The 26,967-nt window shown below is 42.7% G+C and overlaps 1 protein-coding gene across 1 annotated transcript in view; it reads right to left on the bottom strand.

The window, feature by feature from the left end:
- The window catches only part of FAM120B (family with sequence similarity 120 member B), an 88,404-nt gene that overhangs the window by 9,588 nt on the left and 51,849 nt on the right, over positions 1-26,967 (bottom strand). Inside the window, exons 10-12 of the mRNA XM_079299330.1 lie at positions 2,561-2,629; positions 1,577-1,793; positions 538-637 (exon numbers count right to left, since the gene is read on the bottom strand). Coding sequence (XP_079155456.1) covers positions 2,625-2,629 — 5 coding nt within the window. The 3' untranslated portion in view covers positions 538-637; positions 1,577-1,793; positions 2,561-2,624. The remainder of the gene's footprint in view (positions 1-537; positions 638-1,576; positions 1,794-2,560; positions 2,630-26,967) is intronic.

Raw genomic sequence — 26,967 nt, forward strand, 5'->3', positions numbered from 1 at the left:
ATCAGCCTGATACAATCTGGCCACAAAGCTGTGCAAGGGGTGAGGTACCTACCAGGAGATCAGCAAATCTGGTCAGGTAATGAAAGTTATCCACATGCAAAAGCATGTGTTAGCGTGGTGATTGCTGCTGAACAAAGCAGTGCCTGCTCCTGCTGCTGCTCAGCACAAGATGCAGGAGAATGCAAAGGCCCTGTGCTCTGAACCAGCCCAGCCTGCTCTCAGCTGTGTCTTGGGAGCTGCCTCAGCTTCCAATAGTTCTCATGTCTTCCATCTATAACAAGAGCAGGACACAAGGTTTTCCACATTAACATACCACACCTTTCTCCTGGTTGAGTGCACATATGTGATATTTCTAAACATTTTGCCCAACTTTAGGAGAGATTTGCAAGAAACCAAGCCTTGTCTGCCCCCCACAACATCCCTTGGGAGACCAACCTGTAAGTATATTTGACATGCATGGAGCAACACAAAATATAATCAGAACATACTGTAAACAGAGATATTTAAAACCCAGAAATTCCATGAGATTTTTCTGACCTGAACACTTGTGCCCCAAGGATCCTTGGCCATGGAACTTCAGCCCATTCTTCTGTACTGAGAAGGCTTTGACTTGGGGAGGATGATAAATTGTGGTGCCCTGAAGGAGATTAAAGCAGGTTAACAGAGAGCATGGCCCTGTTTCTCACACAATTCACAGGGATGAGTTCACCCAATTTCTAAGGTGTACCTGTCAATGATAAGCAGTTGGCATTAGTTCTCTGTTTTAACCACCAGCCTCTGGCTACCTTGTGTTACAGAGTCATGCTCCCCATCAGTGAGTCCATCCCATGCCCAAAGCCTGACCAGCTGAGGAGGAACTGAAGTGTTAAGCCTGGCACAGTAGCTTGATCTTATCTATCAACCACTCCAGACAACTAAAAGAGATAACCACTTTTATCTGCACATCAGAAGACAATGGCACAGACTTCTAACTTGTGTTAGTGTGACCAGAACTAACATGAGCAAGGCCACTTCTATGGAGCAATGTGTTGACAAGTTTCAATTTTTCATTCTATTTAACTTCTAAAATAAAAGCATGTCACAGCAGACTATTTTCTAATAAATACAGCATATATTTTCACTTGATGAAATCCAAAGCTTTTGATGTGGCATTTTTGTCCCATAGATGTTAACACATAGTCTTTGAGAACAACAGGTTCCAGAGAATCAAAAGAGCTCCCAGGTTCTGTAAAAACTCCTCTCTCCATTTACTGTGGTATAAGACTTTAGGAAAACAATCTGGTTTCACCCCAGTGCTATCTGAGCTGCCTATTTCTAACAGCCAAAGGAAAAGCAGCGCTTGCCAAGAACAGATTCAGGTCTCATGTGAGCTGAATAACCTCTGTAAGAGACTGGCTTTCCCCTAGCTTGAGCAGAAGCAAAGGACCCATGGGGCTGACTGGAATAACACACCTCAGGAAACCAAGCCACCACCACCAAGCCACCAGGCTCCTAGTTTGTGCCAGCCCTGCAGCTCCCTTTACAGGCAGAGACAAAACAGCCACACTCAGGTGATTGGAGGAGAATATTTTCCCACCTATTTTAGGAGAGCCTCTGAAAATAGTTGCTGTATCCTGGACTGGCAAGTGAAGAAAGACAGACTACCAGTTTGGATCTGCAGCTTTCAGACAGCCAGTGCTGGATGAGTGCCCTGAAGTGCCATAGGTTAGATGCCTCCACTCAGTTGATGGGAATCTGGGCAAAATACCTTTGTCAGCCTCAGAGAGGAGCTTCAAATTTCCAGAAGTGAAACCCTTTAAAAAAGAAGCAGAAAAAACCAGAAGAGATAAATTCATGTTGCAGGCTACTTGTTGGACACTTATGTCTTCAAAATGAATCACCTTCAGCTATGTGACAGCAAAATAAGAGCAACCAGAAACATCTGCAGTGACTTTTGCTGAAGAAAAAAAGCCTCCTAGCCTGGGTTGAGATCTTGCACACACCCTGGTCACTCTGGCTAGTGCTAATCTCACCAGCATCTTGGAAGGTCAGATGATAAGCTTGCACATCCACATGGAATTTTCCACAAGAGCCACAAGCATAAGTTATTTTCAATGATCCAACCTCAAATTTCCTATCAAGGCATTTCAATTCCCATATAACTGAAGGCAGAGCACAGCTGGCTACTGCTTTTAGGGATAGTAAATCTGCATGGAAAATTGAGGTTGTAGATTTAAAACACTCAAATAATTATAATTGGACCCAGGACACTCTGAGTTTCATGCCTGAAGTGGAAGAATCATGCAAACAACTGATAGTGAACCAAAGAAGTGTTATACATTCTTTATAATGTTATAAGGAAGCATTCCTGGTATTCTTATCAATTATCAGGCTCAGTCCATATCTGAAGATAGTGTCAGGCAAAGTGATCTGGTGTAGCAAATCCCACTTTGTTTTGATTTCAGCCGCCTTTTTTTTCCAGCAGCAATAGTTAATGTTTGATATGCAGGGCATAGGGATAATTATTGCCACATCTGTTTTCTCTGTTACAGACTGCATTTTTAGCCACGTAATCACTTACAATTGGATGGAGGATTCTCAGAATATGTTTATCAAAGACGAATATTGAGAGGCATCTGTTTAATTTAGTCTGGAAAGAAAAGAAAAAAATGTCAAAATTGAATACTTACCCTGGAGCAATGCTGAAATTATGCTACATACTAAAGTCCAAGCTACTGCTCTATTAAATCAACTTTTAATGTCTCCTAGTTAAATCTACCAACCTTTCCTGCTCCAGATATGCCCAGATTTCATGAGCATCTTTGCCAATACTAGGAAGCAACTGATGGTAACCAAGAATAGAATGCAGCAAAATTTAATTCCCAGAGTCAAACCAGCTTGTATTTTCCACTGTTATAATAAGCAAACTCTAATTAAGTGTACTAAGCAAAGGCCTGGCTTGCAGAAGCTCTGCACAGACTGCAAAAGCTCTGAAGGGCAGGACATGCTTTATTTGACAACTTCTGCTGGAGAAAATAAAAATAAATACTTAGAAGGAACATTCACATAACCCCTTGCTCATTTCAGAGTCTGTGGTTTGCAGATCATTGCAGACAAACTGAAATTGCAGTGCTTGGCTGAGTGAATTCCCACATATCTGTCTCAAAGTCTTGTTGTTCTTTGAAGACAGAGGAAATTTCACGTATTAAAATCATCTTTAAGATCTTTATGAGGCAGTGTGACAAGTTACTTGGTGCATGTAGGGAGATGAAAAACCAAAGATCTGTAATTTTTTTCCCAGCTATTTTTATGCTACTGGTAAAACACCCTGATACAGGGAGATACTCTCTTCTCACCCATCTATTCTTCTCTCATTCCTCACCTCCCCTGCTGTTTCTGGCAGAGTTTCTGGTAGAGAATCTTGGGCTGCAGAGCAGAGACATCCATTGTTTAGAGATGACATTTCCCAGGTCTCAGTCATGCCTCAGCTCTGCCCCACTTGACACCACTAAGTGGCCTGTAGAGGTGTCAGGGTCTCCAGATCCAAACCCTGAAGGATCAGGTGGGATAAACTAAAAACATCTCTTCCAGTAGGGAAGATCAGAAGTTGCTTTGTATGAGTTTTTTTTCTGCATTAAAACTATTAGATGTATGATGGCTTCCAACAGGATCTGGAACCATCCATCCATCCATCAATCCATCCATCCATCCCTACCAGTGTTAGCTGGTGTTAACAAACTACTGCACAGTATTTCAGTATTTAGAACACTCAGTAACACAAGGCCAGCTTAAATAGAAGCACACATTTCAAATTCATAAAAATGCCCACCAAAGGTTGATTTCATGCTAGTCTCTCAGCTGGCTGCTGTCAGTGTGATGGACTAAGCAATTCCATTTTTTAATGCCATGTAAATGATAGCACTGTGTTGTGATACATCAATTAAGTTCTTTGAATAAATTAATCAGAAAATTCTGTAAGGATGCTTCTTTGCTTTCTAAAGGGAAGAAATACTAAACCCAAACACAACCCCAGGCTTTGTGTTTATCTGGTGGTTTGTTTTCCTCTGCAGTTAATTCATGGGTTGAAATCTCCATGCATATATATTCACACATGTAAATAAGGAATTAAAGGCCTCACATTCTGTGTGAAAGGCCTCGAAACACTTCTCATAATTTAACTTAATAGATGTTAGCAACATGCCAACTAAATAAAGTGCCTTACACACATTTAGATGAAGCATCAGTTTTGCAGCTGACTGACTACTGCTCCATTATTTCTACTAATTACATATTTATCTGCCTTGAGGAGCAGTTTTAACTATTGATTCAACTAGAAACAGCTTGCACAAAACAAAAAATAAAGCAGCATTATGAAGTCAGACTTTTACATGCAAATACAGGATCCTGTTAGCAGGGTATAAAGCAGCAGTCATGTATCTTCAGAAAGAGCTGCACCACCTTGTGTGACAACTAGAAGTATTTTATCTCAGGTTTTAACATAAAAGCACAGAAGTTGGTTACAATCAGAGGAACTTACAAATGTCACAGTACATGTGAATGTCCTGTGGTCAATGTAAGCACACCAGTGCTTGTCACACAAAAGAACAGGAGCCAGATTCATAAATGCTGTGTTGCTCAAGGTGGTACAAAGAGCTTGGGACCTTCAAAAGGGAGCAATGCTGTGTTCTGAATAGACCCTAACTTCACAAAAGTTAATAGACTCTTCTTTGTGCTTAAGTACTCCCAGAATGGTCTGAATTCAAATCTTGGTTATGCCCAACCTCTGTTCAAACATTGCAACAGTCAACATCCTTCCAACCCAAGTCTGGATCGCTGCATCAAACTTACATCTCTATGTATAATTTAAATCCTGAATTCTATTTATATAAATTAAATGATGATTTTCAGTGCTTACAGCTTCTCAAGAGTGGCTCTGGCTATCTGAGGAAATTAGTGTAATATTTATCTGTTGCACAGAACTCTCAGATGCTGATTTTGCTCACCCATCTCCAGTTACAATACACTTTATTAACTCATAAAAAGTGCATCCTATTCCTTGTCTTCCCCAAACAACCATACAAACCAAACAAAGCAATCATTATTATATGCCATAGATCTAAATCTCACTGGCATGGGCCAAGACACTAATGCTGAGAGCCTGTGGAGTTGTACTGATTTATGCCAAACAAAGAGACTTGATGCTGCACTGCTGCAGTTTCAAAATATGCCCTGTAATGTTCTCCAAGACCTAAAGCCCATAAGTGAACATCATATCCAGGTCAGGCAGCAGAAGTTGAGGTCTTGCTGGTGATAAGACGCTGGGAGACTGCCTTATAGTCCTTTCTCTTCCTTCCTTCCCTTTCCTTCCTTCCTTCCTTCCTTCCTTCCTTCCTTCCTTCCTTCCTTCCTTCCTTCCTTCCTTCCTTCCTTCCTTCCTTCCTTCCTTCCTTCCTTCCTTCTTCCTTCCTTCCTTCCTTCCTTCCTTCCTTATCCTTCCTTCCTTCCTTCCTCCTTCCTCCTTCCTCCTTCCTTCCTTCCTTCCTTCCTTCCTTCCTTGCCTCTTCCTTCCTTCCTTCATTTCCTTCCTTCCTTCCTTCCTTCCTTTCCTTTCCTTCCTCCTTCCTTCCTTCCTTCCTTCCTTCCTTCCTTCCTTCCTTCCTTCCTTCCCTTCCTTCTTCCTCTCTTCCTTCCTTCCTTCCTTCCTTCCTTCCTTCCTTTCCTTCCTTCCTTCCTTCCTTCCTTCCTTCCTTCCTTCCTCCTTCCTCCTTCCTTCCTTCCTTCCTTCCCTCCTTCCTTCCTTCCTTTCCTTTCCTTCCTTCCTTCCTTCCTTCCTTCCTTCCCCTTCTTTCCTTCCTTCCTTCCTTCCTTCCTTCCTTCCTTCCTTTCCTTCCTTCCTTCCTCCTTCCTTCCTTCCTTCCTTCCTTCCTCCTTCTTCCTTCCTTCCTTCCTTCCTTCCTTCCTTCCTTCCTTCCTTCCTTCCTTCCTTCCTTCCTTCCTTCCTCTTCCTCCTTTCCTTCCTTCCTTCCTTCCTTCCTTCCTTCCTTCCTTCCTTCCTTCCCTTCCTTCCTTCCTTCCTTCCTTCCTTCCTTCCTTCCTTCCTCCTTCCTTCCTTCCTTCCTTCCTTCCTTCCTTCCTTCCTTCCTTCCTATCCTTCCTTCCTTCCTTCCTTCCTTCCTTCCTTCCTTCCTTCCTTCCTTCCTTTCCTTCTTCCTTCCTTCCTTCCTTCCTTCCTTCCTTCCTTCCTTCCTTCCTCCTTCCTTCCTTCCTTCCTTCCTTCCTTCCTCCTTCCTTCCTTCCTTCCTTCCTTCCTTCCTTCCTTCCTTCCTTCCTTCCTTCCTTCCTTCCTTCCTTCCTTCCTCCTTCCTTCCTTCCTTCCTTCCTTCCTTCCTTCCTTATCCTTCCTTCCTTCCTTCCTTCCTTCCTTCCTTCCTTCCTTTCCTTCCTTCCTTCCTTCCTTCCTTCCTTCCTTCCTTCCTTCCTTCCTTCCTTCCTATTCCTTCCTTCCTCCTTCCTTCCTTCCTTTCCTTCCTCTTCCTTCCTTCCTTCCTTCCTTCCTTCCTTCCTTCCTTCCTTCCTTCCTTCCTTCTTCCTTCCTCCTTCCTTCCTTCCTTCCTTCCTTCCTTCCTTCCTTCCTTCCTTCCTTCCTTCCTTCCTTCCTTCCTTCCTTCCTTCCCTCTCATTCTTTTCTTTTTTCTTTTCTTTTTTTTTTTAATAATTAATGTGTATGTTCAGGGATTTTGACATCTAGCATATGAAAGGTCTTCATGTGATATCTGAATGTAAAAGGAGAAAAGGTGTATAATGTATGTAGTGCTGAAAGTGTACCCATGCCTGTGTTAATGTCCATATATGCTGTGTATTTTCAAGGAAACACAGGAGTGTTTCTTCTGGAATAAAGAAGAGAGCAGTAGATGATTGGTGGGGTGGAAAAGTCACCCTAGCCTCTTACAAAAGCAAGCATCGTCTGTACTGCAAGCTGGCAAATAACAAGCATTAATGCCCTTAAACAAAGTGTGCTTGAAGAAAAAGGGATGGATACATTGAGGGAGGGCAGATTTGTAAATATTGCCCACAAATCATTCAGTGCTGCTTTCACAGTGCAGTACTAAAGACAGACTGAATTAGCAGTCCACTTCCCCCGCTCTCCTTCCCACTCCAGTCATGTCTGTTTACCCTCAGTAATGACAAAACGTAGACAACTGTCTGCGAGGGCTGTGGTGACATTGGCACACACATACCAGACAAGCAGAATGTTGTGGGAAACAGAGATTGAAGCATCTTGATATACGAGAAACAATTATCATGGGAATTGTTGTTTCTCAATGCAACAGCTATAATAAATAGTTGCCATATGCTAAGCACAGATGCCTCCTTGAAAAGCAGCCCCGTGATGGCACAGTCCATGTTCTCCAGAGTCTGGGGCTTTGATGAAATGACTGGATTGTTGCAAGAACTGCTGCCCTAAAGAAAGGTATCTAAAGCCACTGAAGACCTTAAGGGTAAAAAAAAAAAAAAAAAAAAAAAAAAAAAAAAAAAAAAAAAAGGACAAAGTAGCAGCTTTGTGATTTGCTCCTGCATTTTGCAGGGGAACCTGAAGCCAATTCCTTCAATCAGGTGAGAGAGCTGAGATGCCTCTCTGTAAAATGATTTTCACTTCTGCTTGGTTCTCAGAAAACCAGGTAAACAGAGGGGCACAGACAACCTTTTTGATGAAGTACTGCCCATATTATCATGTATCAGAACTGTAAGAGGCTTTGGTGTACAGCAGGAGTCTCAGGCTTTGTTCGATTCAGGACTTGTGGGTGGAGTGCTCCATGTACATGTATGCATGTACAAACACACACATGCATGCACACAGGCATCTGCACCCACGAACCACAAGACTGTTCAGTCAATCTAGACAGAGAAAAGTTGTTTTTTTAGCAGAGGGAGACAAAGCAGCAAACAGAAGATGATGATGCTCTTCCACCTATTTAGCTAATGCATCATAGGAAATTTGTGCAGTTTAATACAGAAAGAAAAGCAAACCAAAAACGAACAGGTCCAAATAAAGCAGGCAGTCTGTCTTGCAGAATGTCCTGTTGAAGCTGTCAGAGCTGATGCTATTTTGTCACCACTCTCGACTCTGCATCTTTCTAGATCTCAGGCTCTTTAAGATCCCATCTTCCTGGCACTCACACAACCCTGCAGGCACATTCCCAGTCTTTCACCCATCACATTGCAAAAGCTAGGAACTTATTTAGGTGCCTAAGAAGAGCCCCAGAGCCATTCAGTGTCTGAAGGCAGCTAGCTACCAGGTTATAGTGACAGTTAGAAGCTTAGATTCTTCTGAAGAAAAAAAAAAAATATTATCTTTATCATTAAGCATCAAAAACTTACAAATAACCCCTGCCTCTGTGTTCTTCAGATTCTACAGCACTCAGCAGTCTCAACCCTTGCATTGTGCTACAAACAGCTACTGAAAATTCCTACTTCTTCCCTTGTGCTAAACTCAAATTATGGCTTCAGTCTGGGCACCCAGGTGTTATTGCAACAGAAACATCTGGTTAACACTTGGCTCTTCCCTGCCAGGACACACAAGACCTGGCACTCCAAGAGGTTCCACTGAGTGAGAAAATCTAAAGTGGATGAATATCTAAACCTGGCAATGATGCGGGGTTAGTGTGTGTTTTTGTGTGTGTCACTTTAAGAACATGGCAGGGCATATATTTGGAAAGCCAGCTGTAAACCCCTCAGACAGGCTTTGGAAAAAGCCAGCCCATCGTGCACACCAGATGCTGGCTTCATAAATGTCACAGAAGGCAATGATGTAACCTGCTGTACTGTTTGGCTGACATAATTTATGTGTGCTATCATACAGAATGCTAATAGTGTTTAAAATATATTTTTTTAAAGTGTCAACCAAACGAAGAAACGTTACAAAAATATCAGCTAGTTTTTAATTTCTCATATGATTAGCACAGCAATGTTTTACAGCTATGAGGAATTTCCAATAACTTTTCATATTTTTCATTCATGAAGTCCCTTTTAATCAGAAACTTTCTTTTATCTGAATTCAGTTGTATGCTTTGCTAAGAACTGTTAGTTCAACAATACCAGGAACTTCCTTATTATTATCCTATTTATGCCAAGGATTCTGATTGCTACCCCCCACTCCCATCTCAAATTTAAAGGAAAATGGAAAACTGTTAAGGAAAATTAAACCCTGCCGAGTGGTTGCTATGCATTTTGAATAGCCCTTTTGTGCATGTATTATACATACATACATACTACATGAACCTTTTATTGGCTAAATTTGTATCTAGTGTATGTTTATTAAACAGCCAAAAAAAAAAAAATAAAAGGCACTGTGAAGAGGCTGCCTGTTTTCAGCTCCTACTGGATTTGCAACAACACAACATAGCTGATTAAAGGACAAATGCTGAAGTGTTAAACGTCCTTTATTTTAGCATATCAAGACTTTACAGCTTCACACTTGGAGTTCTCAGAAGTGCCTCTGTTTCCAGGATCTTTTTGAGCTCTTAAACCTGTCAATTTTTTTTTTTTCTTACAGCTGACCTGTTGGCCATTAAGAAAAAAAACAACAACAACAACAAAAATACACACCAGGATTTTTCCCATCAGCTTTTCTATTAGCCCATTAAAGCTATCATACAATGATGACAATATCATTGCACAGGCTATTTTAACTCTGAATTCCACAGTGCTGTTATATGTGAGGGATATACAGACTCGGATCCCACGGCTGCACTTGGCTGGTGGCAGAGCAGCCTTTTCAGTCTCTCAGGGCTGAAGAGAAGGAATTAAGTTCAACACTGGCACTAGAGTCGGCTTGACTTTAGACCTAGGGCTGGAGGCATTTTGCAGTCCTTAACTCAGCCTTCTCCTGACAACATTTCTATGGAAACCAAGGGAAGCACCAGCTGGAGTGAGAGCCCCATCAGATTCAGCCTGTAGGTAACGCTGTGCAAAACAAACTTTTTGCTGAAATGAGGTTGCTCTGGACAAGTGTGGCACAAGGAAGCAGTTTAGCCTATGAAGTGCTACCCAACATTTCAGGGCAACACCTGTGAGAGGGAACTGAAACCATGTGGATAAGATGGAGAAGTTCAGTTTCTCCAAATTCAGCTGGAATTTAGCTGCAGTGTGCAAGTTGGCACTTGGCAGCTGTGAAAAGTAACAAAAGAATGAGTCAGGAGCCTGCCTTTAGAGTCTGTTTGAAGGAGAAGTTCAGGCACATCAAACAGTATCTATGATGGACCAACTGTGTTCCTAGAAGACAGGAAGCATTCCTCCTCTTTTAGCCCACGCTCATTAGGGAGGGCAATTTCCTTCTGCTTCCTCTGGATGAGAAGGCTTGCTCTGGAGATATTTGCAAGTGAAAAATCTGACACTCAGATGAAGGGAAGGGTTAGAAAACCAGTAGCTGGTGGAGTTAATGACAAGAGGTATCTGCTCTTATGGTGTGGCTGAGAGGAGGGGCACAGAGCACTCTGCAGGACAGGTCCTGATGGACAGAAGGACATTCACCTGCAGAGTTACACATCTCACCAAGCCCTGCTGGCAGGAGCCTGCCCATCCTCCCTGTACAGATCTGCTGGCTGAACACACTCATCAACCAGCAGCACTGCCAGTACTCAGCCTCAGGACCTAAGGGTGGCAGCTTTTGGAAAAGATACATCTCTAAACCATTTCCTCAGTTCTTCTTACGAGCTCAGGTGCAAGTATGTTTTGTTAAAACAAGTAGTTTTATGGCACACTGTCTGCAAGGACTCCTCCAGGAATGCCCTGAGCTTTAACTCTAAATGCAAAGCAAGGGCTCCAGCATCCCTCACAGCACATCCTGCTCCAGGTGTTTCCTGAGCTGCAGCAGCTGTGGGCCAAGGGAACCATCACTCCCATGGCTCACCAGGCCCTGGCTGCCATGAAAGGGACGAGTATGAGTGGCACCAACATGTCCCATGGTCCAAATGCCACCACAATGGAAATAGTGGGGGAACAAAGGGCCAGAAAAGGCCAAGTGCAAAATTTTATTATTCACTCGTGCCATAGTGCTTCTCCACAGCCAAACAATTTTAACACTTACTCCATCATCTCTGAGCACCTCAGATTACTTATTTCAGTCATATCTGTATTTTTTTGTGGCAGGTCAGATCTCAAGTATTGTTGCACACCCTGTTGCCAGCAGTTACCCCATACCCTGCCCTGAATGGGGGCTATTGCAGCAATCCCAAGGGACATCTCCTGCCCCTGTTGCTCACCCAACTCCCAGGGCTCTCTTTCCTTCACCTCTGTCCCAGTGACTAATTTCTGATGGCAGTGAGGCCCCCGGGGAGCAGGGCTCAGCCCCCTGGGCACAGTGGCTTTTGTTAGCTCCACGTTCTGACACATTTAATTTAGGGCAGCCTCTTAAGCTTTTGGCTGGAGTGTCAAGAGTTCCTGTAGTGGGCGTCTTCATCTAATCTCCTCTGTGATAGTCTCAAATGCTTTGTTTTCCCTTTTCCTTTTGCCTGGGCATTGTTTTTTTTTTTTTTTTTTTTGGTTTGCATGTGGCTAAATTCTCCAGTTGACAGCAGTTACTGGGATTGTGGAGGTAACTTCAATTACTTCTTTCATGGTGAGAAATCCCTCCTATTTTCCTCACCTCTGCTTTACATGGACTGAGTGGTTGCTTGGCTAATTACCTTAATTGTCCTGCTTTAAGGCAGATATACTACCTGTGTTTGACTCTCAGGTTTTCAAAGACATGGGGGACAAAAAGGCAAGAATGACCCATTGTTTCAAGCATACAGAGCATGTTTGAAATGGGACAAAACCTCACATTTGTTCATTGTACCTTCCTAAATTTTCAAAGGAGCTGTTAGAAAAAGTGACCTTCACATCAGATTCCTGATGGAATGGACACACCAGCAGATAAGAAAGTGCCCAAAGCATCAAGGATTCACAACTGCAGCAAAGGCACTAGGAGGGTGGACTATTATTGCACAGAGATAAGAGGCTGATGTTGAACAACCATTTTAAACCAAGTTTACTAAAAAAGAGGTTTGTTCAATAATTTTTCTGCACATTTGCTTATATTCATGCACACTTAGCTCTCTTAATGGCCTTCAAGTTGTCTGGCCACTCTCCAGGTTTGATGGAAATTGAAATTACACTTCCAGTTATTAAATTCCTACAAGTCTCATATAAATAGACACTTGGATTGAGGAAGGTGGTTCTGTTTGTGGCCTCATTGAAGACAAGTCCCTATCAAATGCTAAAGGTGCAGGGAATCTGTTTGTGAGACATCACAAATTTCTCAGACATGGGGAAAAACCTTGCCTAGAGCCAACATTTTATTAAACATCAGAGCATATAAACACAAAGGAGAATCCCTGCAGACATCATGCTCCTCTAGTTCCTCTACTCTTACCATGAATTTCTTGCCTTAAATTTTTAACTAATTTGCTTAGGTGGATGATTCTCAAATTTCCCTGCCTTGCTCATTATGGGCCTTTTGAAACATCTAAATCAAAAATACAAAGCATTATACAGGCAGGCAATCTGCCTTATTAATCAGATTATTCAGTCTTGCATGCTTGTCTATCCATTAAACCTACCATGCAAAGGCAGGTGATCAAAGTAAGGTGAACAACTAACAGTGAAGGTGATATTTCATTTATGGCACTACCAAATACTGCTCTCTGGGTCTGATGAGGGATTTGCAACCACATAATTTTTTGCTAAATACGTCATTTTATTAAAGATCAAATTCTTCCTAAGAATATTTCCATTTCAACAATTTTCTGGTCCAGATCTGTCTAGTCACTTCTTACTACAGAGACAGTAAAGAATGAATGGAAAGGTTTCAGTTTTCAAGACTATGTAAATGAAAATCCAGTAGTAGGGGAGTTCTCTACCTGGTTCTAAAGGGGAGACAGAAAAAGAATAGCAATATCAAAAATTTATGTGAGTTGAATAAAGCAAAGATTTGAATGAAAGCAATTGTTTCTGATGGAAATCCATCTTTGCATTATTTTGCTGTTGTATCTTACTGAAGTTGTCAAATTCTGCATTTTTGCTAAAATTTCACACACTGTCTGTGATTAGAGGAAGTCAGGGAGAGTGTAAAGAATATTTGCATTCCTCCTCCTACTCCTGTTTGAGTGTTCTCTGAGGTGGAAATGGAGCACTTTTCTTTTTAATCAATGATAATGGTAATTAAGGGATATAATTCAAAGGGCCAAATTTTGAGTTAGGATGGATTTATTATATTTTAATTTTATATGAGTCATCAGACTTTTCATTATTTCTTTGGTTTGACTGTTGTTACAGAACTTATCTATGTGTTTTAATAGTCTGATGAAAAATTACTGCTGTCAATCTGATTAGCTTTTCCAAGATAGTAACCAAATAAATGAAAATTGAATGCCACTCTATCAATTTCCATTATACAAGTGCCCATTCTCTTTATGTTTACATGATGGTGAACTTTTCTGCTGGCTCCTGTACTCATCTTTTATTGCAAATTTGTTACATCAGTGAAAGTAAGCAGTGGAAAGAGGAGGAGTCAATGTTTCTGAAACAGCAGAGAAAGCATGTGAGAGTCTAAACAATTCACACAATTTTGGAATGCTGAGCTCTGAGCTAAAGTCACATTTGACTGTTCATTTGAAAATACTCTTCTGAAAAAAAAAGCTGCCTAAGTTGTTTCAGGATGCTGCCTGAGGCTTGAACAGAAGTGAAGCATCACATATTCCAGACTATGAAAAGTATGAATAACCATGGCCAAATATATATCTTTTGGGGTGTCATTGAGCCAAAGGGTTAAAGCAGCCATGGCTGTTCAAAGAGACACTTAAAAAAAAAAAAAAATCCAGGATCCAAGTAGTATCAATTTGTCTTCAAAAAGAAAAGAAGCACAAAACTTAAAACCCATAGCTCCCCAAAACACTTCCCCCACCTGAAACACTTGAGAAGACAGAGGGGTAGCAATTGCCTGTAAGGTGTAACACACCATGTGCTGATGCATAAGGAAAACATTTCAAAGAACCAAGGTCCTTGCCATTTTCAATAGAGAAATTGTGGCTGCAAGAGTTCACTAACTTCTGGTGGTGCTGCTATTTTACTTTCTGGTAAAGGCAACCGAAATAACAGCACTGAAAAATACCAAATGGATAACCCAATTTTTCTATATTTCATAGGGAAAAACCCTTTTTGCATACCAAGCTATCTTTGCATTTTTCATAACGTGTCTGTCTTTGTCCATCCAGATATGATAGCTTTCATCTCAAAGCAAGAGGGAGAAAAAGAAAGAGGAAAAATAGAAACCAATAAATAATAGTTCAGCTGAAGAAAAAAAGCCTTTGGAGCCCAAAAGGACCAGGTTTGAAGGAGACACTAGGTATGAATCAGCCAGGGTGACAAAGGAAGAACAAATCACGTATCCAGACAACTTGTTGATGGATATGCTTGCCAAAGATAATTTAGTGCTGGACACAGGGCTGAAAGCAACCAAGTAAAAATCAATAGGCATCCAAGTGGTGCAGTGTAGAGCAGTTTCAGAGAGGACAGCAGACATCAAAGTAGGCAGTGAGAGTGAGCTGTGGCCTTTTCAGTCCTCGGAGCTGAATTAAGTCGAACGCACATGGCTCTTCATACAATGCTAACAGGATAGAAGGAAGACTTAAGCCCATCAGCAAGAACAGAGCAATGGATAAACCTCTTTGACTAAGACTTAGTTTATTTAGTCAGATGGGGAAAAAAAAAAAAAAACAATCCACCAAAGCCCCCCTGAAACCATCACTATCCCATCTGTCTGTGTTCTTAACAAAGACTTGTCCAAAGGCTGAGTGGTGTTAACAAGGCATCTCTGCTCATTTGAACTATACGAAGGTGCAGAAAGTCATAAAGTTAAAACATTGTTAAGCATTTACCAGACAATAACAACAAAAGGTACTGAGAAATCCAAGAGGATCCACTACCAGCAAATATTTCAAGGACACAACTGCAGGACATGAAATCCAAATTAGAGACAGGATTTTCTCTTGTCCCATCAGCAAGTCAAACCTCATGAAATTCTTTCTTTAAAGATGCTCTGTATGTGTATAAATCACAAAGGTGAAGTACATCTCAATTCCACTGCGATCCTCTCTTTCTTCCTAGTCAGACACCACCACAAGAACACAAGACTTGTCAGAGAAGGAAGATGCGTGTTGTGCTGCACGCTCAAACAATGGGCACAACCCAGCAGAATTATAGATCTTGGCTAATGCATGAGAAAGTCAGAAAACAGCCACAAAGCATCACTCACTGACAGAAATATAATAGCCTGCTCCCCTGGGACTGATGCATGCAGGGCACTGATTGGCCTGCATGTCTTCTGGGGATGCAATGCTGTTGGTGTTTTTTTCAGACAAAGGAAAACTGGGAGCCCTAGAACTCATGCAAAGAAAATGTCATTATCAATATAACTTCTCAGTGTTTGGACAACCCTGGGAGCTTTCATCAGGCTTCTTTCAGAAATTACAAGAATTCACATGCCATCTGTTTGTCCCTAAAAGTGCAACAACTGATGCCATTATCAATCCTTCTCTGCCAAAAGGGATGAAATCGACTCCAGCCAGCTTCCCCCATGCAAAGATTGCTTATTCCAGCATGAACTGCATGCAATCCATTAAGCAGGCATTTGGAGATGATTCCTGCAATGTGAACCCACTCTGCTGGATCCAGCAAGTTATGGCTGGACAACTGATGCCAAAGGGAATTTGGACATTCAGTGGATGCCTGAATCATCATCACCAAAAACTGTCTTGAAGCTTATGAATTACAGATGTGTAGTGTCCATTCCTGCCAAACTGATGAATGCTTGTGCATTAGTAATGGATTCAAATGCACAGAGATATGCAAGCTCCAAACTGTACCAAGTTAAAGACTGAAGGGAACAATTTGCAAGATCACCTCAGTGGAGATTTGGCAGAGAAAGATTAAAAAGAGAATAATCATGTTATAAAAGACCTGTGAAGCAATATCTGACATGATTCCACAGGGGGAAAGTATAATGTTTTTATTATGGTGTATTTAAAATCATCAGTTCCCTACTTGCATTCAGAGTTTCTTTTTTACCCAAGAGCTATGTACTCTGATAAAGGGAAAGTTGTCAACAAAAACATGCTTAGCAGTTCTGAGCTACCCCACTGAGGAAACCTGCACATATCTACAAAGTCTAGAGGTAGCAAAGCCTGCAAGGAGCTTCAGAAGAATTTTGGCCACAGGAACCATGAGCAAGAGGGATGCCTGACCTTGGCTCACCAGCTGCTGGCTGGACAAGACACTTGTGCCTCGTGAGATCTCCTAACTCTCTTCTTTTGAAAAGTGATCCTTTCAAAGCTGCCAAGAATGGTAAACTGTCCTTTTTTAATGGAAATTAAACTTCAGTGGAGGCAATAAGACAGTTAATACAGGGAAAAAGTGGCCCTGCTCTCTCCGTGTCCTGGCTGTCACTGTCCATCCTGGTGGAACCTTGTCCTGCCTACTGAAATATGGGCTTGGTTTTGTGCAATGAATTAGACTGGGGAAAGCAGATTCAGGTGCACCCTTGTCCTCTCCCAGCTCCATCTGAATTGCTTTAGTTTGCCATTAAGCTAGTAAAAGTATTGTGAAAGGAAGAGAATAGCACAGGGTGAGAACAAGCAGTCAGAAGCAGAGGAAGTGTGGATCTACTGCTTTTATCAATACTGACAACTTATGCCAGCTTAAATTATTTGTCTGACTACTATCCTGAGATCTTCCAAATAGCTTCTCATTCCAGCTTATATATTACCACTCCATAATCCTGTCATCACCGCCTGAAGCTGGTCAAAACACTGCAAGGGAAGAGTTTTTTGGAAAAGAGAGTTTCCTTTTAAAAAACTAAGCTCAAGACTTTCTTCATGTGGGAAAAGGACTGAATACCTGAAGACTGCTCCTGCACATTTGGATCACCTGAAACCCCATTTTGTCTCATTACCCTTGACAATCATTACTGCCTGATTACTGAGCACTGAAAGTTTAAAGCAGAGAACATCCTACTGTGATCATGATGGAAGAGACTGAGGAAGAAAGCCAAAAACCAAAAGCAAAGGTGAATAAATTGCTCACACTCATTCAGAGACCAGTCTAACTTAGCTTGAGTACTTCTCTTCCAAATTACTGAAACAAAACCACCCCCCTATTTCCCTCTTTTCTTGCATGCCACACACAGTTTCTTGTTGAGCTCTGATAGTGTAACCCCATGAAGGTCTCTCATCTTTGGTGGGAAAAACAAGTATTATTCACACAGCTTTGGATCACTTATTTCAATAATGGTGCCAGCAATGAGTGTCAGCTTGAAATTTTTGTCAGGATTTTAAAGTAAATGTCTTTCTGTCCATTAGAGCCCCCATTTCCAGGATGTTTTGATTTTTACATTGCTATGAAAAGATAATCCTTACACTTTTAATTTTATTAATTTTGTCATAACTTCTTAGCTTCAATTCACTTGTTATTAAAGCAAGTTGGTTTCTGTAACCAAACTATTTTAAACACATTTTAATAAATATGTGATCTGCCAGATTCTATCACGAATTAGTATAGCTTTTAATATTGCATTTTTGAGTGCTTTAATATATGGAGCATAAAGAAACTGACATGACCGAAATAAGAATTTCAGCTTACAAAAATAACAAAAATATTCAGTCAATCTGAAAGAATAAAAAGTACAGGCACGGTTTTTTGGCTAGGCCAAGCCCCTGCATCCAGCACCTGCACTCCTCTTGGTGTCTGCACACTGCTGGAAGCAGCTCCAGAGAGAACCCGAAATTCCTGCGGCTGGGTGGGCAGGTAAGGCAGCTCCTGGTGCCCAGCAGGGACGGGCGCACGCCAGAGGCTCTCTGGAGGGCCATCTGTCTAATTGGCTGAAAGGTAATATTCAAAGGCTGCCGCTGCTCCCCCAGCCCAGGGACTGCAGCTGGCAGAGTGTTAAATCAGGCAACAGTTGGGCCCTTTGCGCTGCACCACTGCTGCTGCTGCTGCTGCTCCCGGGGCCGCTGCCCAGTTCGGCTCATTGAGCTCCCACTCAATGGAGGAGGCATCTCTATTGTGCACCTCAAAGCATGCTCACGGCCCCTGAAAGGGAAACAGGCCCCAAACTACTGGGGCAGATCGTATGACAGGATTACTTGCTTGTTGTTCCTCTCTCTTTCTTTTTTTTTCTTCTTTTAAGGACTTCTATTGGACTACAGGAAGGAATTACGTGAGGGGGAGACCGTATTACATAGTGACAGCTGGAAAACTGGGGATTGCAGGCTAATAACGGAGCTGGGTTCCTTCTGTGCTGGCTGGACACCTACCTAAGGCATCTTTTAATTAATTTGTGCAGGGAGTGATCTCCAGGGCAAATCCTCACACAACTGGTATCAGTGGCAGCCCGGCACTGGGGTGAGGACAGGATTTTTTTCCCAAAAACACACACATCAGCTCCTCACCGCCAACCTTAGGGCACAGAAGTGCAAGCATTTATTGTTCTTACAGGATCCAGACATCCAGATTCAGAAAATGTGTTAAAGCTGTGATAAAGCAGAGCTCTGTGACACTCCAGTCACAGCAGAGATCAGGTTCTTGGCTGGCAAAAATCAGCATTTCTCTAATGGTGTCAATGAACATTGCCCGGCTGATGAACTTCCCCAGCAGTGCTTCTGTACCTGGCTCTGCCACACCTGCCTGAGCAACATCAGACAGGCCATTTGTGAGCACCCCTCTGCTTTCTGCAGGCTGTGTGTGCAACCTCAGACCCTGCACCTGTGCTTCCAGTAAGATGTCTACAACTTGCCTTCCAGTGCAGTAAACTGCTCAAGAGGAGGACAGGAATCATTCCATATGATGGATTCCCATGATGGCAGCAAGGGAATCGCTGTCTGGAGTTTGAACATCACCCTTGGCCCCTACACTTCCCCAGAAATACACAAACATTGCCCATTGCTGGTAAATTACATGTATATGCCTCACCCACCCTGCATCTCAAGGCTTCAAAGCTCTTCATTTGACCATTCTCACTATTCAAATAACACTCTGTTAAGACACAGAGTAATTTATCTTCTCAGCACATGTAGAAAGCAGTGCCACTGTTTAATCTAGGCCTAAAAACTGCACAAAATGTGCAGTCCTGCCCTGGGTAAAAACAGCACCTTCAGTTGGGAATTACAAATCCTGCTGGGGGCTTACAATGGCTTATGAATCAGTTTTCCTTCACATTTTTGGACTGAGGGAAAATCAAGCTGTCAAATCTTGAAGCAAAATTCTGCTTTGTTTTGATTCAAAATGCAGAGCTGTCTCGGTCTGTAAAGATAGCAAAACTCCCAAGCTCTATGGCATTCCTGGAGAGAAGATTGGCCCAATTTTCATCTACAGGCTTGCACATTTGCACCATTCAACAAACAAGGACACCAAAGTGGATTTAAAAGCCGACTGGCATGAAACAAGTTGCCACAAGAGAGGGTTTGAATTTAGAGTGCTCAGGCTGAGTTTGGTAATTGTGATAAGCTGCAGATAAATGCTTTTATCACAACCACAATAAAGGCAAGGTAAGAGATACAGCATGCAGCTTGACACAAGAAAAAGGCACTAGCCACGTGTGCCACAGAATAAGAGCCAAGGCTCAGGCACTCACCACAAAGCAGATGAGGCAATGTAAACCCCCAACCTTGCTGGCTTTGTGGTAATTTGCTCATGTGCTTGTCCCTGGGGTGAGTAAAACCAGCCTGCTCTGCCAGAACATCCTGAAATAGCAACATTTGCTGAAATTGTACATTATTATTAACACCTAGCATTACGTCAGAATGGATCATATCTTATCCAGCTCTACCACACGTCATGTAGTCTCTGAGCACACAACATTATTGTACTATTCAGTCATTTAATTAAAACAATAATTGATGCAGAGGATGAAAAATAAAGAGCTTTTTTTTTCTGAAAAATTTACAATTCAGCCTTACAAAAAGATGGTATAGACACCTGGGAAAAATGTGAAGAGGATTTTTATGCTAGGAACAGAAGAAAAGGGGATTTTAGAAGGATGAGAAGTAAGGAGAGCTAGTAGAAAGGCCAGCCAGAGTACAGCTGACTGGCCAGGCTACAGGAATGACTGGATTGAGGTAGGAAACAGAAAGGATAGGCTGGATGAGAGACTAAAACATTTGTTTTTGCAAGCCAGGGACTGTAAAGGGACAATATATCTGATAAAAGATGGGATAGTCTTCAGTTCCAAAGCTGGGCTGAGAGATCAAGTAAGTGACTGCTGTCATCCAGGAACCAAAACCTCAGGGTCAGTGAGGAAAACACTGAGAAATACCAGCACAAAAAGTGAAAGACCAAGACATCTCACAATTTCAGAGTGTTTAAGGTTCCCAGACTTTCTGTGTCCTGCCAGTTATCACATTTCACCCTAGCTATCGCGGTCACTTCACCGACAGCATTCATGGATCAGGTGCTGCCCTGTCCCCTGCACATCCAAGATGCAGGAGCTGGCAGAGCTCAGCCTGGTGCCTGGGATGCAGCTGTGCTGGCAGCGTGGCAGGCTGGGTGGGTAATGAGGGGCAATCTGCTGCAGTGATCCCAGCAGGCAGGCTGGGAGGTGGGCAGCGCGTCCCGTGCCAACTCCCACACTCGCCTCTCCCCTGCAAAGTGGGAATGCCACCTGCCAGCCCCACAGGCTTGTCACCAGCATTGATTAATGTTTGTAGACGTTTTTAAGAGAGAGGGAAAGCGCACCAGACAGAGCTGCTAAAAGGCTGTGTGTGGGAAAATGGTTTTATCGCTGCTGTGGCTTAAACTGAGGCCCACACCATAAAAAAAATTGTTACATTTGGATTCAGTTATGTCCAAAAAATCTGTGGCTGTCAGGCACAACTACAACATGCAGAAGTCTCAGAACAAGTGACTCTTAACCAAGCGAAAAATAGCCCATCCCTTGCCTTTTGCTTTTCTCCAAAAATCCCTCTGTAATCTTGCATGTCTTCAGGGCTATGGGCATTTCTGCATGATGCCAGTCACAGCTCCATCACAAAAACTTTCTAACCACTACCAGACATGCTCCCTTGACCCTGGGCTCCCACTGCCTGGCATGGGGAGAAAGCATGCCTGGCGCTGTGTCCTGGCAGGCACCTCAGCTCTGCTGCAGCCGTGCTGTAGTTTGCCCCAAAACTCGCATCCTGAATTTTGACTGCGCTCCCCGCCCAGGCCGAGGGAAAAGGCAGGGATGGGGCAACCCCTGCCACGGCAGAGCTGCCATTCCAGAGCACAGATAAAAGTGAAACCTGAGCAGAAAATGTTTGCGGTGCCACTGGCAATCAAGGGCCGGGTTGTCCCAGCAACGGGAACACTTCATCAGCTCAGCTAACAGATGGTCAGTGAGCAACAGGCAGCATATGTTCCAATAAGCACTGACATCAGCACAGATGGAGGGTGGGCAGGAGGCTGGCCCTGAAACATAACCTGACATTTCCTTCTCATTTGGTGCTGCATTGTTATAACTCACACAGGAAGATTAGCAGGGAAAAGTGAATAGCATTAGGGAATCTGCTCAGGAACCGATTACTAACACTTCACTGCAGTTTTAGATTTTTACTTAACCAGAGTGCAACATTGTTAACAACATTCAGGGGCAGAAAAGGAAAATGCACTGGTTTTAACGATGGGGCTTTATTTTCATCACAGACAGGTTTTCCCAAGAACACTAATTAACAGATTGCCACCTTCTAGGAGTCTAGATCTCCAGTTCCACTATTTCTACAGCTTTTTCTTTTACTCCTTCCATCCCTTCCCAACAAAATGCACCCAAATACCCCACAGGATTAAATAAAGCTCCACAACACATCGTTACAAAGGGCATAACTTTCCTCAGCCCAAAATAAACTTTAATGCTTGCTACAGAAGACATAAAAACAGCCGCAAAAGGGGAAAAAAAGAAAATAAAACATCAATTCCTGCTGACGAACATTCAGTAACAAACAGGATTCAAAGGAGACTGTGGTCCTTGGAATCAACAACAGATCGATCTGGGACCCAGAGGATCAGTGTACAAGCAGGCTACATGTAAATATCCAAGTTGTGTATTTATAGACTTGCACTGAGGATAATGGGCAAGCGTGCTGCATGGCTCCAAAGTGTCTCTGTGTGACAGACAGCAAGATGTCAAGTAGATACCCCCAAATGATGCAAGTGTACAGCTGTATCACAGGCAGACATTAGAGAGAGGCAGCATGTGCAGCCACAGCCTTCTGTTACCTCGTGAGATACCTTGAGAAGCCTTTTCCTCCGTGGGAAAGTTTAGCAGGCACCTCCCTTCAATGCTAATGGGACTTGCATGTACATCCATCTCCTGTGTCAGCAGAAGAACAGACCCTCCAGTGAAGCCTGTCTGCAGTCCTGGGGGACTGCCAAGCTGTTTTGGAAATGGCAAATGCTTCCATCCCTGTTCCTTGTGCCTTTCTTTGGAGAGCATGAATTTGGTCAGAGATTTGCAGCCTGGATAACCCCCTGTGCATCCTCCTGTTTATTCACAGTTTCTTCTCTGGGGCTTTACCCAGATGCTCAGCCCAATTCACACAAGGATTTCCTGCTCTTCTTCAAACTACAATATCTCTGAGAGGTGAATACAGCTCTTTAGCAAACAGCTGCACAGGGAGTCATCTGCTGATATTTTCAAGTGGCTCCTAGTTTTGCACAGCTCTGTATCTGGCCTCAGCAGTACATTTGGGTAATACTCTACACATTTAGTGGCCACACACTGCAGTAATCACTTCTCACGTCTCTCAGCTTCCTAGAAACTTCTAAAGATGGATCTGTGCTTCAGCTGATGATGAGTGTCACAAGAATCTGGTATATCTTGAACAGGGTCACAGAGTTGGTAAATGACAGATCTAGGAAGGTGCAGGGGAATCAATCAGGTTTCCTAGGTCTGACCCCTATCCTAATGATTTGACAGAATTCTCTTACAGCAGAACAAGTTAGATACTCATCAACTCTGAACACATGTGTTCAATGAGAACCTCCCAAATGACCAGCCATGTGTCAATGAGTGGACAGACAGACACAAATTGCAGATCACTGCATTGCTGCTAACTGCCAGAGCCAAGCACTGCAACTCTAGCAAAGCCACTTAAGAACACTTTTAACCTGAGAAGACTGAGCATCTGAGCCAGTTTTGATAAATGTCAAGCAATGCCAAGCTGCTGAGAGATGCTCATTTAATGCTCTGGGCTGTGTTATGCTTTATGCCATCAATGATTTTCATTATCAAAAAGGCAACCTGCAAGTCTGGGACTGTGCTCTTGGAAGTCCACCTCTTTTTGTGCTGTTTGGGGAATGGTGTTCCAGTCATAGGGGGTGCTTTGTTCCTTTTCTTCACTGCATGTACAGCCAAAGCTGGTACTTACTTACTAGTTTGGTGCAGCCTCACTGTCCCTGTTACACCAAAGACTTCATTTCAGTCATGACCATTTAGTCCTCTGGCAAATCTTTGCTGATGTTGAAGCAGTGCAGGTCCTTTATAGTGAATGGCCTTCTTAAGTGGAAGTTGGAGATGGTCAATGATAGCCAAAGTCAAAATGAAAAATCTGAAGCATATGTTGCAATTGCAGCAGTAATGCTGACTGTTTACAAAACAGCTGCAGGGTGAGCACATACAGCCAGTGTCTGCCAGTTAAGATCATTTGGAATGACACTTAACAAATGAAGTCTTTCAGGATCCAGAAGGATTGGTTTGGATTCATATAATGTGCTTTTCATGAGTTAAAAAATTATCTGTATCTCTATTTGCACTACATATGTTCCAAAATATGAGGCAAGTGGGGCATTGGGATTATTTATCCAACAAAACAGGCCCTGAATGTGCTATTTCTGGGCAGTTTTTCCAGGAAAACCAGCAGCCAAAGGATGTTAGCCTTGCTTAGATCTCCAGAAGGTCCTGCCTCCACATCCATCAGTTAATGAATCAACTGGCCAAGATACCTGAGCATTCCCTTCTAGAGAGTCCCTCAGTTCTCTGAAGCAGTGTGGATAGTTTGATGGGTAAGCAGATGGGCAATCTGAGCAAGAAACAGAAAGAGGGGAGATTGCTTCCACCTCTCCTTTACTCTCCAGCTTTCTGACACTCAAAATGAGCAGGATATTCATGTTTACTGAAATAGAAGACAAGGGGCAAGGGGTACAAATTGCATCAGGAAAGATTTATAGTAAATAAATCACAGTATTACAAAAATCACAATTGATAGTAAATAAATAACTATATTTACAATATATTAAATAAATTCTTTACAATGAGAACAATCATTCACTGGAACAACCTCTGCAGGGATGTGCTAGGGTCCTCATCACTGGAGGTTTTCAAGATGTGATCATACAGGGTGCTGAATAATCTCATCTGGGCTCCTTCTCCCATGGAAGAGCTGATTTTACAAAGCCCCTTCAAACCTGAGCTGTTCTATGATTCTATATTTCCCACTGCTTACAAAGAAAAACCAAACAACTTTAACAAAATGCTTTTGGGATTCAAGACTGGTTCCACCTTAAGGTGGAGCAAGTCCTTCTCCCAAAGGGAAGGGAAGGTTCTGTGTTCCCTCACCTGCTTCCAGCTACCAGTGTCTGTCCCTTCTTTGTGCTGGCCACAATAGGCAGATTAACTGGCCAAAAGCCAGTCTGTTGTTGGTTTCTTGGGGGGATTAGCTCCCAGACAAGACAACTCCCTGACTTTCTAACAAGGCATGAGCTTGTGGACAGTAGTTTTCAGTCTGCTATAGAACAGTCCACTGCAATTCTCACAAGAGACAAGGGTGATGTCACTTGACTTTGACTTCTGTGGACACACAGCCACAAATGTGACAGACACTGGTGGGTCCTGTCTTCAGTTCCAACCACTGAGGCTGGAAGTGAGACCACAGGCAGGACCTGTAGTGGATGTGCTACACACACAAGCAAAATCTCATTCAGGCAGAGAAATGAACCTGGGGCACTGCCAATGCATGAAACACAGAAGAGCCTGTACTGAGAGCATATCCTAGAGCACATCCTGAAAATGCAGGGTGAATGGTGCAGCTTCTTCTCCTGATGTCCCCACCAATATGAGGGCTCCAGTGACAGGTTAGAGAGCTGCAAATAGAGAGATCCCAGCAAAACCTGCTCTGAAGCAGCATAAACAGAGCAGTTCTGACAGGTCCCATGCAATGCCAGGAGCATATTTGTGCAGGGACTGGCAGTGTCTTACAAGCAATTGCAGGTGCCTGATCTTAATGCTAGCAACTGCTTCTTTTTGTCTGTACTGTAGCCAGGACTTGTGAGCCTGAGAGAGATTGAATGCTTTGTAATGAAGGTATATTGTAACATTTCTCTCCAGGTGGCACTTTGTTAACAACAATTAGATCCTGATTCATCTTTGAAGGGCTAATTCTTATGTGGTTTGCAAGGGTTCTACAAGGAGCAAGTGTTGAGTGGGGGCACTTTAAAAGTATTAGTGAGGGGGGGAAAAAAAGAATAGTGCCATAAGAAATTTGCAATACAATGCCCAAGCCTCCTTTGCACCCCACAGTAATTTGTTCTTATTCCTGTTATTATCCCCTCGGGCACTAATGGTCACTTTATTAATTAGTTGAAAATTGCATTCTAGGTCAAATGGCAGCTTTTTTCCCTCCCATTGTTGCAAATTGCTGGTGGTATGGCCCAGTAAATGGCAGTGTTACTGCAAAATGGGAAAGATCCTTTGCTTTTCAAGATAAAGCCTATGGACCAGCTGCACTTTCCATGACATTTCTAAGCAGAGCATTTCCCCAGGCCTGCTTTTAAGCAGTTAGGAATTAAACAGAACTCACTGTCATTGTTAAGACTTCTAATCATAGGCTGTTACTGTATTTGCTCTCACTCTCCTCACCCTCCCCCATTTTAATTCTAGCTGAGCCTGTTTTCTAAGGTGCATCTCTGCAGTGCTTAGCCCCATTTTCCAGCAAAGTAGGCAGGGTGTTTAGGTGCCTTCATTTCTGGTGCTCTGGTGGAAATACTTTGGAGACATCTGCTTTTGCAGAAGAGGACAGATGCTTCGCTTATTTCTGAGAAATAAAGCCATGTCTGTGGCCTCTGAAGTTAGAGACCCGAAAATTACAATTCCCTCTTGAAAATATTTGCTGGCTACTGAATGTAGAAATAGAGCAAACCACAGTCTCAGAAAACAAAATGGAAATTACAGATTTTGTGAAAGTTTTTTCATAAAGAAAACTCCTACTGGGGACAATAGATGTTTAGCCTTTAAACCAGAGGATCAGCCCACCAGAAGTGAACATCAAAGCAGTCTATTTTCCATTAACTACTTTCTGCAGCCTACTGTGCTGGATGCAATCTGTCATGCCAGTTTGTAGTCCAGCAGTCAGGGAAGCTACCAGAAGTCAGAAGGCCTGGGCTAATTTCTCAGCACTGTCAGCCTAACACATCTAAAAGGGTGCAGCTCATATGAAATAAGTTGCACAAGCTGTTTAAGACAAAGCACGGCCTTTAAGTTTTAGTTTTTCAAGCTACCCTGGCCTCATATCCACTTAATTTTCTTCTGTAAAATTACTTTTAAATTTCTGTTCTGGTAGTCTCAACTTAAAGCCAACAGAATTCAGAAAAAAAATAAAATCAGGGCTCCCTCTGGCCCTTTAGGGATTTTACTGAAGTCATATAAAGAGCAAGAAAACTTTTTGTATGGGAGAAGAATGCTACAGAGTGTCTTACAGAAACTTCACACAGGCTACCCTCACAGACCCAAGAGCACAACTGATTTGGACAGATCATGTCCAGCACACAGAGAGCAGGCTGGACACTCATCCTCTCAGAGTTTAAATGCTCGAGCTGGCACCAGCTGCAGCTCCTAGGGAGCATTAACACCTCCCTGAAACACTGCTCTCCTCCATCATAGGCACAGTAGAAAAGCTTCATTTCTCTTTCTTCTTTTTGCCTTCTCCTCTCCCC

This window comes from Erithacus rubecula, assembly GCF_903797595.1.
Source record: "Erithacus rubecula genome assembly, chromosome: 2".
NCBI lineage: Eukaryota > Metazoa > Chordata > Aves > Passeriformes > Muscicapidae > Erithacus > Erithacus rubecula.